At 37.9% G+C, this 15,131-nt stretch overlaps 1 protein-coding gene across 2 annotated transcripts in view; it reads left to right on the plus strand.

Annotated features, from left to right (window-relative positions):
* The window catches only part of chchd6b (coiled-coil-helix-coiled-coil-helix domain containing 6b), a 93,176-nt gene that overhangs the window by 15,835 nt on the left and 62,210 nt on the right, over positions 1–15,131 (plus strand). The window contains exons 5-6 of one of the 2 annotated variants that reach the window (XM_047346297.1): positions 10,396–10,416; positions 14,815–14,898. In XM_047346297.1, the coding sequence (XP_047202253.1) occupies positions 10,396–10,416; positions 14,815–14,898 (105 nt within the window). The remainder of the gene's footprint in view (positions 1–10,395; positions 10,417–14,814; positions 14,899–15,131) is intronic. The other variant, XM_047346298.1, reaches the window with a different exon arrangement.

Here is a 15,131-nt window from a genome sequence, read left to right on the forward strand (position 1 = left end):
TTGCTGCACACAACCCCTCCCCTTTAAAAATCCTGATGATAAGGCTCGAATCCAGCGGAGAACATCGCTGACTGAAACTTTTGGGAGGTCCTGAAGGCAATGGGTGTAATACAATGCCATTGCTTTCGGTGGTGAACAACCAAACAGGAAGTACTCGCCCTCACAACTTCTGATTAGCAGATGTCGAGTTGCCACATCATGTAACAAGCCAATTTAATTTTGGGGATTTTATTTGTTCAACCCACACAAAGTAGCGTACAGTCCCCCCGGCCCACTCTGTTTAATCACTCTTCTGCAATTACAGCATTATCAGCTGTTTCATGATAATGATAAGCAACACAATTATTGCCCATCCCTACTGACCAGCATCCCTGTGTCTGTTCAAGTAAAACCCCCCCTCAGCATGATGCTGCCGCCACCATTTTTAATGGTAGAAATGGTGTTTTCGTGGTGTTAATTATGTACCACACAGCTTTTTTCATGATGGCCAAAGGGTTTAATTTGGTCTCATCTGATCGAAGCACCTTCTTCCACATGTTCACTGTACCCAAGAGATGGATTGTTGCAAGCTGCGAAGAAGGCTTCTTATGGTGTTCCTTCAACAATGACTGTCTTCTTACCGCTGTTGCATCAAGGCCAGATTTGCGGAGTGCACTACTGATAGCTTTCTTGTCAACACACTCTGGACAGGATTTTATTCACAGGTATTAGAGTAAAGGGGTCCAGGACACACTTTTTTGATTTTTATTTGTAAAAATTGTTGAAAACCTTTTAGCTTTTTCGTTCCTCTTTATAATTATACGGTGTTCATTTGTCACATAATATCTCTATAAAATATATTAAAGTTTTGCATTTTAGTGGGATGAAATGTGAAAAAGTTCAAGGGGTTAAATGCTTTCACAAAGCCCTGTTTGTGTGCCTGAGAAGACCTAATGATAGCTCCTCCTAACTCCATCTTGAAAATAAATTATAGTCGAAAGATGCTCTGCTTCCAGGTGATAAATTATTTTTTTCCACTAAAATACTTTATTAACCAAGGAAATGTCATGTTTTATTATTTCTGGATCTCTGAATCTTTAGTCCTGCATTGATCTTAGCTGACTTGCATCTCATCAGTTGACTTCCAAAGTATATAACTTACATTTTTCAGAATACCTTTGTGTCTTGTTATAGGACTATATTTAACTGTACAACCCTGAGTAAAGATGTGGGGAAAATAGAAAGTTCTATTAACACCTCCTGTTCGCTTCTCTGTTGTATCTCCTGTGTTTCTTTCTCTCCTCCCTGTCTGTTCTCTTCACCTCAGGGGGTGTCATTCCTGCTGCAAGCAAAATGCAATTAGTATGCACAGGTATTCAGTGCTAAACATCTCACACACACACACGCAGACAGAAACAGTTATCTGATTTAGGCTGTTCAATTTGAGATGTCTGTCATCTGGCTGAGAAGGACAGACTTTACCACCTATCTGCTGGTTGAGGGTGAAGGTTTGTTCTGTAATATTGAAGGAGTCTTTTGTCCCTAGTGAAAACACAACAGAATCACCATTTAGTACAAATCGAATTAAGACTTATTCTAAAGAGTTGCAGGAGAATAATTTGAGAAAACCTGAAAACATTACAAAACGCAGGTAAATATGAATTCATCAGAAATCAGCAACATGGGACAAATTAGCAGAGTAGCTGTTTTAGGATCTGTACAATGAGGTTATTGTTCATAGTATTGTTTTTACTGACATTTCTTTTAGAAAACCTGCACAGCAGCATTAGAACTATTTAAGTTGTAATGTTGTGTGTGTTTTGAATAATCTGAATTCAGGAGTCATTCTTTCAGAGGGTTAATAACCTGGGAGAAATGCTTTACAGTTCCTCCCTTTGACCTTTATCCACATTTTATTACTTTACAACCACACACTTCTACTCACTTTACTCAGATGTCATGACAGACCAACAAGACAAATTATAGCAAGATTTTAAAGTGGAAGTAAAAGGATAGATGTCTGCATCACTAGCTTGTGGAGCCATCTTCTGCTGCGGCAACATTCAAGTCTTTTAGGATATGTCTTTACCAGCTTTGTGCATCTGGATGTTGACATTTGTGCCCAATATTATTTGAAAAGTAGCTCAAGCTCATTCTGATTGTATGGAGAGAGACTGTTAATATTAGTTTTCAAGTCCAACCAGGTTCTAAATTGGATTTATTTAGATTTTTTTGACTAGGCCAATCATTCACACAATTAGTTTGATTTAACTATTCCATTGCTCCTCTCGCTGTATGTTTAGGAGACTTTCAAAGTCTCGTTTTGTATGTCTTCCTGTCAACTGTAAACAGCTTCCCTGTCCCCGCTGAAGAAAAGCATCCCCACAGCATGATGCTACCACCACTGTGTGACACCGTGGCTTTCTTCTGGCCACTCTTTCATAAAAGCTAGCCTGGTGGGCCTGTCGACAAATTATCCCAAGCTGTGGATTTGCTTTTTCCTTTGACATATTTTTATTTTTATTTTTTTTTAATATTGTTACTTTATCTACTTTGGGGTTTAATGTGACATAGTTCAAAGGGTTCTGAATACTTTGCTCCTAACAGTTAAGCTTGAAGAAACGTTCTGCAACAAGAGCAGCCTGTAACACCTACAGCCAACTAAACCCGACAGGTTTTATTCATCTGTAAAGAATGACACCTCTATAGGAGGGTTTTCTTGGTTGCGTGGTTGAATCACAATGTGTGATAAAAGATTTAGCACCCATGTGGTCACTTCTTATGTCCCTCTTGTGAGACTGTTAGGCCTGTGTGTTTAAAGAACACCTCGTACTCTTGAATGTCTTTTGTTCCTTTTTGCTCCATGACATTTTCACCAGTTGCTGTACCGTTGATACATCCTCTAATATTTTTCCAAGGCGTGTTGGTTTCAGTGTGGCAAAAAAGATGTAATTTTGTGAACAGGCACTAGATGACATTGTTGGAGCATGTTTGATGTAGGCAGTGGAATAAAACTAGGATGGAAGCATGCCCTGCTCTGCAAAATGGGCTGCTGGGCAACATGTTCTCCTAGATTCCTTTCTTCCTCCTCTCCTGCCTCTCTATGTCTCTGTGTGTGTGTGTGTGTGTGTGTGTGTGTGTGTTAGTAATGACACAGAGAAATGCTCCTGACACTGTCCAAAAGAAATGATTGAAAAAAGCAGGGTGAAGAGCCTGGCGTTCCTTAAAGTCAGACCTGAGATTACAAGTCTTCAGACCACAGGCGTTGATGTCACACACATGTTAACAGTGTGCTGCCCTGCTGCTGTGCACAACCACCAGGAAGTGACACTTCACTAGAGTGTAAATGTTGTGTTTTGCACTGAATATGTAGCTTTCAGCTGCAAGATGTTCCTGCTAACCAGCCGGCTCCCCTGCTGTCTCCCTTTAAAAGGCATTTGTCAGTTTGTTTTGCGTTTTAATCTAACTTCAGTGCATTTCTTAACTTGCATTGATTTTTGTTTTTTTTTAACCATTAAGTTTTAATTGAATTTTCTTTATCTCCATGATTACAAATAGGCCTGGCACTTCTTTACAGTTATTAATTAGCACAATTTATTTACTGACTCATCCCTTCCTGATAACCAGACTGAAGCAACATTATTTTCAGTGGATTTGAATGTTTATTGTTTTTGTTTTAGCAGAATAAAGATGGTCATCCCATGAGGTTGTATGTAGCACACTGTAAACATCTGTTTTTGATAGAAAACACAAGGTATTTTTCCTTTAAACTACCCATGTTTAAAATCAGGCAGTATTGTGGACCGGAAAAACCTGGAGGTTATAATAATTCAACCTTGTATTTGATGGAAAATATCTGTGAACATCCATTTTCAAATTTTGTGATACATCCTCATTTGGATTTAGGTCTAGACTTTGACTGGACCATTCTAATACTTGAATATGCTTTCATCTAAACCATTCTATTGTAGCTCTGGCTGTATGTTTTGGGTTATTGTCCGGCTAGGAGGTGAACCTCCATCGCATTCTCATGTCCTTTGAATTTTTTATTATTCCAGACATTCACTGTTTTAGCTTCATCTATGTTCTATTAAACGTTTACTAGCATCCCTGTACTTGCAGACGAAAAGCTTCCACACTACACGATGCTGCCACTACCATTTTTTTAAAGAGGTGATGAAGTTGTTTAGGGTGATTTCCAGCACTAGTATTTAGTCGCACATAGCATTTTCCAATAGACCAAATTGTTAAATTTTGGTCTCATCTGATCAGAAGAACCTTCTTCCTACATGTTTATCCTACATGGTTGTGGAAAACTGCAAACATGACTTCCTATGGCTTTCTTTCAACAATGGCTTTCTTGTTGCCATTCTTAAAACCCAGCTAAATATGTGGAGTAAAAAATCTGAGCTGCAGAAATATGCAGCACCTACCGAGTTACAATGGCAGCTTGGCAAGTTCTCTGCTTAATCCTCTCCTTGCCTGACCTGTTTAGGTGGACGGCCATATCTCGGTAGGTTTGCAGCTGTGCCCCCACACCTGTTTTTGGATGGTGCATTGAACAGTACTCCATCAGATGTTCAAACACTTGAGTTCAACTTTGAAGTTCATAACCTTACACTGCTTTAGTCCTCCCCACATCTCTATATCTCTGGCCAGTCTGGGGTGAAATAGTAAATGAACACATCAAAGCATGTGGTTGATAAAATGTCAAAAGGGGAGTGAATACTTTTGTAACCCTTTGCATGGTTACACACAAATATGCTTTTATATTTACTTCTCACAAAAGCACTGAAAACATGAATCTGCCATTTATATGTATCTAAACCACCTAGTCTCATCACAGACTTGACATCGTTGCTTCATGTTAAAGCAACTAAAACCCCCAACTAAATGTGTGCTTGCTCATTCAAAGATGCAAACACTTGCTCTACTTTATGTGAGCAACTGTAATTACTGACAGGCAGATAGCTCCTCAGGTTGGGGAGATTTTAAACTCAATGAGCACAACTCCTGTCTGTTCAAAGGACATGTGTTGGAGAGTACCTCTCCCATCAGATGCCATCGGGATGTAATGAGACAGCTGGACACAAGAAAGGTTTCCATCATGCTTGTTCTGCTACAAAATAAAAGCCAGTTTTTCACACAGTTTAACTGAAAGGTTTTAGGCACTCAGAAGAACTAAACGGTTTGCTTGCAATTGTCTTGTGCATATTAATAAAATAATGGGTTCTGAAAAATGTTAAACAAAATATAATCTGTGAAAATTATAATTGTGTTTGGTATGCTTTTTGTGCACATTTGTTGAACAGATAACTGCACAACCCTTCACTCTCCTCTAACAGAACCTATTTTTCTTTTTTCAGCATCCGTCTTTTATTCTGCGTTCTCTTTCTCACTATCTCCTTGGCAGCATGTTTTTCCCCCCTCTCTGTCTCTGTGACAGTCTGTGTGCCAAAGAAGGCTGATGATGAAGTGTTAATTCATCTAACCTCCCACGGTTATGTGAAGAAACCTCACATTTAATGAGCAAACAGCTAGACTAACCAATTCATGCCTCTGGTATTTCTGTTAGAGTTCATGTGTGCATGTATTATTATTATTTTTTTGATATGCAGGTGCATAAAGATGTGCATATCACCCACAGGTGTTAGTATGATGGCAAATTTATAAATGCAGTACATAAACACCTGAGGAGTTTTCAAGAGGCTTTTAATTTATTGTACTCTCCCAATGTAAAAAGGTGAGACTGCCTTGGTTGATGTGGATTCCCCTTTCCTGCCAAACTGAAATGACAGCAAATAAAATGAAATAAAATGCACGAAGGACATAAAAACAAAATGCACAACTGTAATGCATAAAGACCTTAATAGTTTTCAAGAGATTTTGCATTTATTGTTGGACTAAAGCTGAAGGTGTCATAGTTAAAAGTGAATTTGCCCTTCATTTTATTAAATATTTGTGGAGGCAGTGGCCTACATTCAAAGTATTTTTGAGAGGAACATAAGAGGGGATGGTGGAAGACATGCAGCAAAGGCCCAGAGGTTGAAAGTTTAACCACAGAAGGTTGTGTCGAGGGCTAATAGCCACCATAGGTTGCCCACTTCACCTCTACAATATGAGGAGCCTAGAGAGTTTGCTCTTTGACCAAACTAAAATGACTGCAAAACTGTGACAAATTGCATGAAAGCAATGTGGAAATGCAAATAAAATGCAAATAAATGCAGTGCAAATTAAAGGCACACATAGTCTTAACACATCAACTTTGAAGAGGAAATGTTCACTTACTGCCCAATATACCAAAAACCTCACAGGTGCCATGATGAAAAGATGATCTGTGCTACTCACTTCCTTTGCCAATAGTCATAATGTTATGCCTGATCACTGAATGTCACAGTATCTCAAGAAATAATTTCTTTGCCAAAGAAGTAATAACAATCTTTTAAAAATACTACTAAGTACTAAACAGTGTGAGATTGCAGCTTGTAGGTAGCAACGGTTTTCAGTTTGGACAATAAATTGTGTTTTCCAGCTTTTATTTTTGTAACACCTGTGGTGCATAATGGCAGTCTGAGACTATTGTTACAGTGGCATGCTACATCGGTGCTGCAGTGCAATAGCAAAGACTTTTCTAGGTTGAATGCAGGCATTTGTAAAATATATTAGGTCTTATATTGCTTGGAAATCTGTCAATGAAACTGTATTAATTATTTTGGTGTTAGGTTGTTTGCAACTCTGATTGGTTCTGTATAACACTGTCCTCATAAAACTGAACTCTAGTCTTTAAATAGAAATGCAATGTTTTTTTACCTTTGTGTAGCCCTCCTGGCACATCCAAGTCTTGCAGCTTGTTTTGTTGTTGCTTAAAATAACAAAACAAGTTTTGTAAGTTATTGTACTTAAAAGACTGTCCATTAAATGCCGGACTGCACTCTTGACCTGTTGCTGTGCAGACCAATGTCACAGATGGAAAAAACTATCGTTCTGTGTTGTAGCCTCGTTTTTTCTTTACATGATGCCTGATTGTATATAAAGATTACTTGAATATGCCTCTGTGTGCTTTTCATGCAAAGGTTTTGATTTTTTTTAACTCAACAGCATTCATAAAATTTGAGATTAGATTAAAGGACTGACTCTGTTTTACCACAGATATGTATTATTACTGGCACATGTGATGAATAACATACTTCCATTGCAATACGACAGGGAGAAAGAAGTCAGTGAAATAGCCATTATTTTCAGGTATTTTCTTTCTGTTTGTATTTGCGTCTGTGTCACTCTTTCTTTCTAATTAAAAAGCTAAATCAAGAGTTTAACTGTGCACACCGTGTCTCCCTGTGACATTCTCCAGACTAATCCTCATTTTATTCCTCTTCCCTCATTTCTCTCTCTCTCCTCTCCTGACTTTCAGGCTAAAACCTTTTCTCCCCAAACACACACCATTTGCATAATGTAGCATTTACATAATTGATTTCCAAGGAAGCGTTTCACACTTTGTGAGGTGGCGTTGGAGACCAAAAGGTCTGATATTGCCATGCATGCACAAATACACAGACTCACTCACACACATTTCCACTGCCATGCACACGTGGTTTTGTTGGGTTGCAGTCTCTGTCTCCATTTTTTTTTTTGCTGTTTTCTTCTCACACAGAGAAACAAACAGAAACACACTATGTTACTGGATGGTTAAGATTTCAAATCTAAACGAAGCATGAAGCATCGCCAAGCTGGTGCATCTGGTGACCTGCTTGGTACACGCAGCAAACATAATCAACAAAGCACACATGATCAAATTTATCAAGATCCATGAAATTTGTTTGGTAATATTGAAGGAACATCTTTGATTTTTTTCTGGGCTGGTGAAATGTGCCCCTTTTTTCACCTAAGCAGGTATTTTGCTCTGTTAGATTATTTCAATCTAATAAAATGCATGAATTATTATCAGGCAGATGCAAGGACCCATTAAGTCTCATTGGAAAACAGAATTTATTGAAAGGTTATTCGCCCTATTTTTCCTTTTAAACATCATTCACTGTTTTTAAAACAGTTTGTTTAGATAAACTGTTATTTGGATATTGGGGCCACTTGATTAGAAAAGAGCATAAATGTTAGTATCATAATTGTAAACATGAGGCTTTACAGATATGAAAATTGCTGATTAAAAATAATAAATTTTGCAATATAAACTCAGTTGGATCTACTCCATGTTTAAATTTCTGTTGTGATTCACCACATCATGACCCAAACGGAGCTGTCCTCTAACTGTACCACTCAGAACATACATGGCCTGACCCGAGACAAGAGAACCGAATGATTTTTTTTTTTTTTTTTTATGTGCTGTTTGATCCCACATTAACACTATAAACGCAAGTGGAATGGATTTATGGGTCATAGGGAATGAGTCTTAGTCTGATTACTGTAGTTTGCTTCCTGTGCTTTTCTAAACTTAGTCTCTGAGTTTGTACTAGTAGGCAGCTGACAGTTGGTCATCAGGGAGATCTGAACCACAAAAACATTATGTAGATCCTGCAGTCACACTGTTTGCTATGGCCTGCAGGCTCCATCAGACTGCTTGGGTGTGTGTGTGTGTGTTTATCTGTCTCTGCATCTCAACAAGCCCCTTCACCTCTCCTCTAAAGTCTTTCGTCTATGGAAATGGGACCGCCACACTCCTGTGGGCAATCCATGGGGATCCGGCTGTTCACACACACATGGACACTCTCAGACACACATTCAGATTTGGTCCAGCGACCAAAGGGTGGGATGGTTTAACAGATGGTGTCGGCTGTATCTGTTACAAAGATTACCCAAAACCACACAGACGCATTTTGCAGCCACTGGCTTTGTGAGTTCACCTCATTTAACTCGATGGTGTTTTTATGAGGCATTGCAACATTAGAGCCACCTACTGCTTTAATCTGTCCCTCTGTGTTCTGTATCACATCACATCTACATCAGACTGGGAGAACTTGGTAGGGGAAGAAAAACAGTATGGTATTGTATGTCTGTTTGAACATTGCTTGAGTTGGTGATAGACTAGCATATATGGTCATATAATGCATTTCAGACAAAGTAATGTAGGCCTAGAAATGATCATATATTCAGCTTGTCAACAGCTTGTCTGTTCTCAATGGTCCGGGTGGTTTTGATAGAGATGTTATAAAACAGGTAATAAACTGATGAGGGCAATAACTGTTCCTACTGTTGAAAGTAAGAAGGTAAGTATGAGACCAGATTTTGGCAATATCTTTGGGAATACCAAGACTCCCCATTTGCCGTTTTTACAAAATTGAGTAAAGGTTTCACAAATCAGAAACTGTGTTTTGGAGGATCTGTGATCAGGGTTGGATACCAGTACAGGTTTGACTTGTTAAACTCGAGATTCCTATGCATGTCTAAATCTAAGAAAGCCCTAATGCCAAAAATACCTTGTTAATGATCTTTTTTGTGTTTTCACAAATTGAATAAAGGTTTCATAAATGTAATACAAGCGTAAAATTATCCAGTTCATGTTTGATCAACTAGAGATGAAGAAATGCAGGTCCAGACTTCACTTGTTCACTCTGAACATCCTAACCAAAGAAGGTTTAGTTTCATTTGAGCTAAAATGCAGTCTTTGTGCCCTTCATTTGTTGATGTGCAACCAAATATTTAACCAACTAAAATACAGAGGCTATATTAGTTGTCGGACAACTCACAACAGCTCGACTGTTTTAATCACATAAACCACAACAGTTAAACAGTGAAAAACCTTTTTAGTTTACGAAGCTGTGAAACGTGTGTTAGCTCTATCATCATTAGAAGCTAATGGTAAGCCGATCTCAGTATTCTGACATTTGTATGTCGTCTGTCACTATGTCAACAGGTTTGTTTTCTACAGAACCCCCTAAATGCTGCTACTGAGATGATTTCAAAGGTGTTAAGCCTAATTAATTGCTTTTCTAATGCAGTATTGTCGGCCATCTTGACAAGAAGTATTTATTTGTGGACTCTGTACACACAACATGGCAACTTGGGTCATAGTACCATAGCAGCAGCTATACTGGAACCAAGCTACATCATTAATACCTTGGACCGTTTTTGCAGATGGATATAAGTCTGGTTTTCTGAAGGTTTTAAACGAAGTGCCCCAAGCATGAGTTTGCTGCTTTAGCAACACAGCTAGATAAATAAAAGATGGACTTTCTTGCGATTGTAATGTAATGTTGAAGTAATAAATTATGCAAATATGAGAAACATCACCATCAACACTACCCATACTTATTTTTCAAGGGTTCTGGAACAGAACCAAGATTCCTTCTTATGAAGGTTTCGAGATGCGTCTTCCTGAACTGTATTTTTACAGTACCTGTGCCTTTTTTACTTAAATTCTGTATCTATTGCCTCTCTAACTCAAGTTCCTTCTCCCTTTCCTAGCCAGCAGATTTGGATGCATGGGTAAGCAACAACACTATTACCTCCTTAGTTCGGCTATACCTTTCTCTATTTAGATGTCATGTTTTCATTGTGCTTTAAAGCAAGGCTACAAGTGTGCTGCCGCCATCATTTCACACAAGAAATCTTTGGGAGGTATTCAACTAGAAAATTACATATCATCTGTTCTGCTGGCGGATGAGATTTTACATGCAAACGCACATATACACACACACTTTCTCCAAGCACCGAACAGCTGCTGTTGAACGAGAGGGCGCACTGTAGGGAATTGCAGATGTGTGTGTCTGTTAAGTTAGAATGAGATTACATTGGATTACAATAAATGCTATCTCAGTCAATGTATGTCTGCTTATCTGCATGTTGAATTTTTTAAACTGTACAGAAGAAGAGTTGATCAGTCAAGAAAAATTTTTCATCTGATCACACTCTCACTAATGCACAACTTAAATAAAGGAATTAATCATCATTATAACATAATATAGTATTTATGTGTGTCCTTCTGGTATAGTACTTCGTTCCCATTCAATTCTACATACATCCATGTGCAGTTGGTGTGTTTAGCTGTTTTAGACCAGCTTCCTTGTGTTCAAGCGGAGTATCATGTTAATACTAAAGTAACATGCACTCATGAGTTTCTTTCTTGAACTATAATTCCTATTTGTTTTAAAATCCAGTTGTATAATAAACCAACCTAAGCAGATCTATTTTTTTCTGGAAAGGATTTTAGTCCGTGTGTTCATGCTGAAACTGACCATACAGCACGCTTCACACGTCTTGTCTAAAAAGCCTGATTTCATCTATTGCTGCTGAAGCATTATTCTCTTACTAAAAATCTGAGAAATACCCAACTTTCAATTTTAGCGAATTTTAAATTGGCATAAATTGGCAAAAAAAAATAAAATTAATAATAAATAATTGTTTTGAACAAAATCATGAATGGCAATGCTTTTGGTATTCCTTAAAGTCCCTTTAAAATGTAACTGAAGCATTATTGCAACATGTTTTTTTTTTAAGTTGATCAAAAACATTGAAGACATTCTAATTAGTACTCCATGACTTGACACAGAGCCCCGTTTCTCTTAGCCATTGGCAGCTAGGTTGGACCTGCACTCATATTTATCTTGCCACCATGTACCGTGAGCAGGATGGTAAAGGAGGAGAAATCAATCTCCAAAGAACTAAAGCAACGATTGGCATCTCGGTGTAAGGTCTCCATTGCAACCATTTGATGCTGTCCACATCCACATTATGGTAACAAACACTCCAGGCATGTTTGGTGTGAAATAAAGTACGGAAATATATGAAAAAGCACCTTATGCTCATTATAACGTATGGGGAGAACCTGCTGTGGGCCTGTCTTTTTTTCCCTGGGAACCTTATCAGAGTGCACGAAATAATGAGGTCTTTGAAACAAAAAATGAAATACGATCTGTTATTTTCCATCTGAAAACTGGACATGGGTCATAACTGAGTCTTTCAGCAGGATAATGATCCAAAATACTTTGGCCAAATCAACACATGCTTCTTCATTCTCCGTCCCCTGGACCGATAATAAAGAAGAGTACACAAAAAGCAACTGACCCCTTTCTCTGTATACTCCACATGTTTCACAAAGTATTAACAGAAAGCCACATTGATTTTTGATAAAAATCACATATTTCCTAACATGGATCCCCCCCCCCCCCATATAAATGTACTCAAGTTAAGAGTTGGATATTTGGACATTTTTCAGGGTGAGATTATGCTGCTGCATTTAAAGAGGATGTAATGTAAGGCTTTTTACACATCTTCAGCAGTGGTGCCAGTAAATATGGATGGTGTTGTATGTCTGTTTCTAAAGTGATAAAGTGATACAATTTTGCTGTCAAATACTTAGATTTCTAAACTGTTAAAATATGTCCTGAATTGTTCTCTTTGCCTACAGGGAATGTAAAGGTGTTTATTTAATTCGCATTTGATTTTTAAACATTTATTTTTACTGAGTTTTAATATACTTTGTAATATATTCTCTGAGGACAAAGATTCATACATTAACAGACACAAAATTATGCAACCAGAAGGGATGTTCCAAAAATTGCTTTTATGTTACAGAAATAAATTTATACATTATTTAACTTATCAATCCAGTCATTTTCTTTTGAATTCATTTAAATGTAATTAAATTGATTGGAATAGCCCTGTGAGAAATGTCGCAGTGAACATGTCTCTCAGCATTGGGAAGTTCAGAGTGTGTTAACAGTCAGCTGTCCCATGAATTGACAGTGCTCCCTAACCTTTGGTCATACAAAAGTCATGCGCATTTATTATTAGTTATTAATTTATGTTACCTTTTCCTTTTTAAGCTATGTTGCAGGTTTTCTCTATATATTATTTGAATATATGTTTATTCATGAAGTTCTTTGTAATTACATATTTTTGAAATGATAGTTTGTATGCTCCTATGCTTTTGAAACACACCCACTTTATCATCAACCTTGCATGCATGTATCCATCTTTAAGCTAAACTGCCAGCATATTTTCAAAGTGTCTTTTTTTTTTTACATCTGCCTTCTGTCTTCCTTTTCCTGCATGCTGCTTTGCCACGGCCCAAACTATGGGTCTTCCTTCAGCCAGTCCACCATCTTGCTGCCTGTCAAAGCTTGGCTCAGTGGGCTTATTAAAGGCTTTCACCTCCTGCTAATGTCAGCAACACCATGTCGCCTCCTGCCACAGCTGTGCCAATTTCATGCAACCTCACTAGTTTTGTAAGTGTAATTGGGTGGTGTTGGTGTACAACCAAATGGGTGTTCTCAGAGCTGCTTTGTGATATATGTTTAATGGATTCTAGTGTACAGATTTCCTTGCTTATTTTATTGGGACTTTTGAAACTTTAAATGAATGAATATCACTTGTAAAAAAGAGATATTATGTTACCCAGAAACACATATCCAGTAGTTTTCTAACTGAATACTTAGAAGATGAAATTTGTATTTGATTCCTTCAACATGCAAATATTTTGTTCATTCAAAGCAGATAACTGTATTTATCTTCTGCATCATACAGCTACTCTTCTAAGCCTAGTTGTGTGTTTAAAATCTGATTTCCCATTTGTAGCAACAGTTGCACTCACTGTTGTGGGGAACACAGTAGTAATCTGAAATATAAGCTCAGCAAACACCTCCAAATACTCTTCTACTGCATACAATTGCATCAAGTGGCCTTGTGTATGTAATCAGGTTTAGAGTCCTCAGTCCTATTCAGCAGTATTTTCAGTCTGTCAGAAGCCAGTCTTTGACTATCATTTCTAAACCACTTGAACTTGTTAATATTGCCTTCTTTGTAGATGCTTTGTAATTAAATAACAATGCATTTTGCAATGCATTGCAAAGGTATTCTTACCACCTTAACTTGTCCACATTTAGGTTAGGTTATAAAACATATTAAGCTTTGAACAGCTCAAGGAGCACCGTTCATTCTATCATCTAAACGTGGTAAGACTACAGCACCAATTGCAAGCCTACCAAGGCATGGTCATCCACCCATGCTGGCAGGACCAAAGAGAGCATTATTCATTGAAGCAGCCAAAAGGCCCTCTGCAGGTGATGCATAGGTCCACAACTCTGCTGGGAAAATCAGTGAACTTGAGAACTATTACCTGAGCACTTGATCCCTTATAGAATGCCATATGAAGAAGAAGACGTGTAATTGCGGGGTTGTGGCGCGGTTGGTAGCACTGTTGCTCCTGGTCCTGGGTTGGTCCTGGGTTCGATTCCCGGCCAGGGGTCTTTCTGCATGGAGTTTGCATGTTCTCCCTGTGCATGCGGGGGTTAATTGGTCTCTGTAAATTGCTTGTATGAATGAGTGTGTGCATAGTTGTTTGTACCCCACCTCTTGCCCATAGACTGCTGGAGGTGGGCACCAGCTTCCCCGCGACCTACTGTGTCGCGGTGACATTGCAGTGAAAGGTGGTTCAGCAAAGCATTGACCAACCGAGGTGAAAATAAATGCATGTCTAACTTTTCAGATTTCTATTTGGACAAGAAGACAATTTAAAAAAACATCTATCATTTTCCACCTGACAAGTAGGCAGGAGTTTGTTTGTCACAGTTCCCATTAAAATATGTTGAAGGCTGTAGTTGTAAGTTGAGGAGGTAGGGATACTTTTCAAGGTACTCTAAAGATACTTGGTATTTAAAAGCAGAATTTATTTTCTGACTTTTCTCATTTCCTTGGTAGTTCAAAATCAATAATTGCACAAGTCCATTTATGTGGCATTTTCATGGCTGCATGTGAAGAATGTCTAGAAAGGGCATTTTTCTTTTTTTAATCATTTTTAATTATGTTTTTTTATTATTAGATTTTTATCTTTGCTGTCCTCAATGCATAATCTCTGTTTCTTTCTTGTTTTTTTTTCTTTCCCAGGCTAAACGGTTGGAGTGGAAAGAACAGGAGCTTGCCACCGTTTCCAGTTTCTACAAAGAACAATTAGAAATACTGGAGAAAAAAGTAAGGGTGCTTTTCCCATTTCTTCTAATTGTATCTAGAATTAAAGAAAAATCACAAGCAGGTTTCTGTAGAAGTATGTTTCCAGAAAAGTAAATAGATTTGTTGCATTGCACTGCTTTCTCAAGATTTACTCTCTCTTAACAAACCTGACATAATTAAGGAGGTAGTGTGATAAATAAGGCAATGATTTATATGATAATAGAATATATATGTCTAATTGTTAAGCAAGTGTT

The sequence above is a fragment of the Girardinichthys multiradiatus genome, chromosome 20 (assembly GCF_021462225.1).
Source record: "Girardinichthys multiradiatus isolate DD_20200921_A chromosome 20, DD_fGirMul_XY1, whole genome shotgun sequence".
In the NCBI taxonomy this organism is placed as follows: Eukaryota; Metazoa; Chordata; class Actinopteri; order Cyprinodontiformes; family Goodeidae; genus Girardinichthys; species Girardinichthys multiradiatus.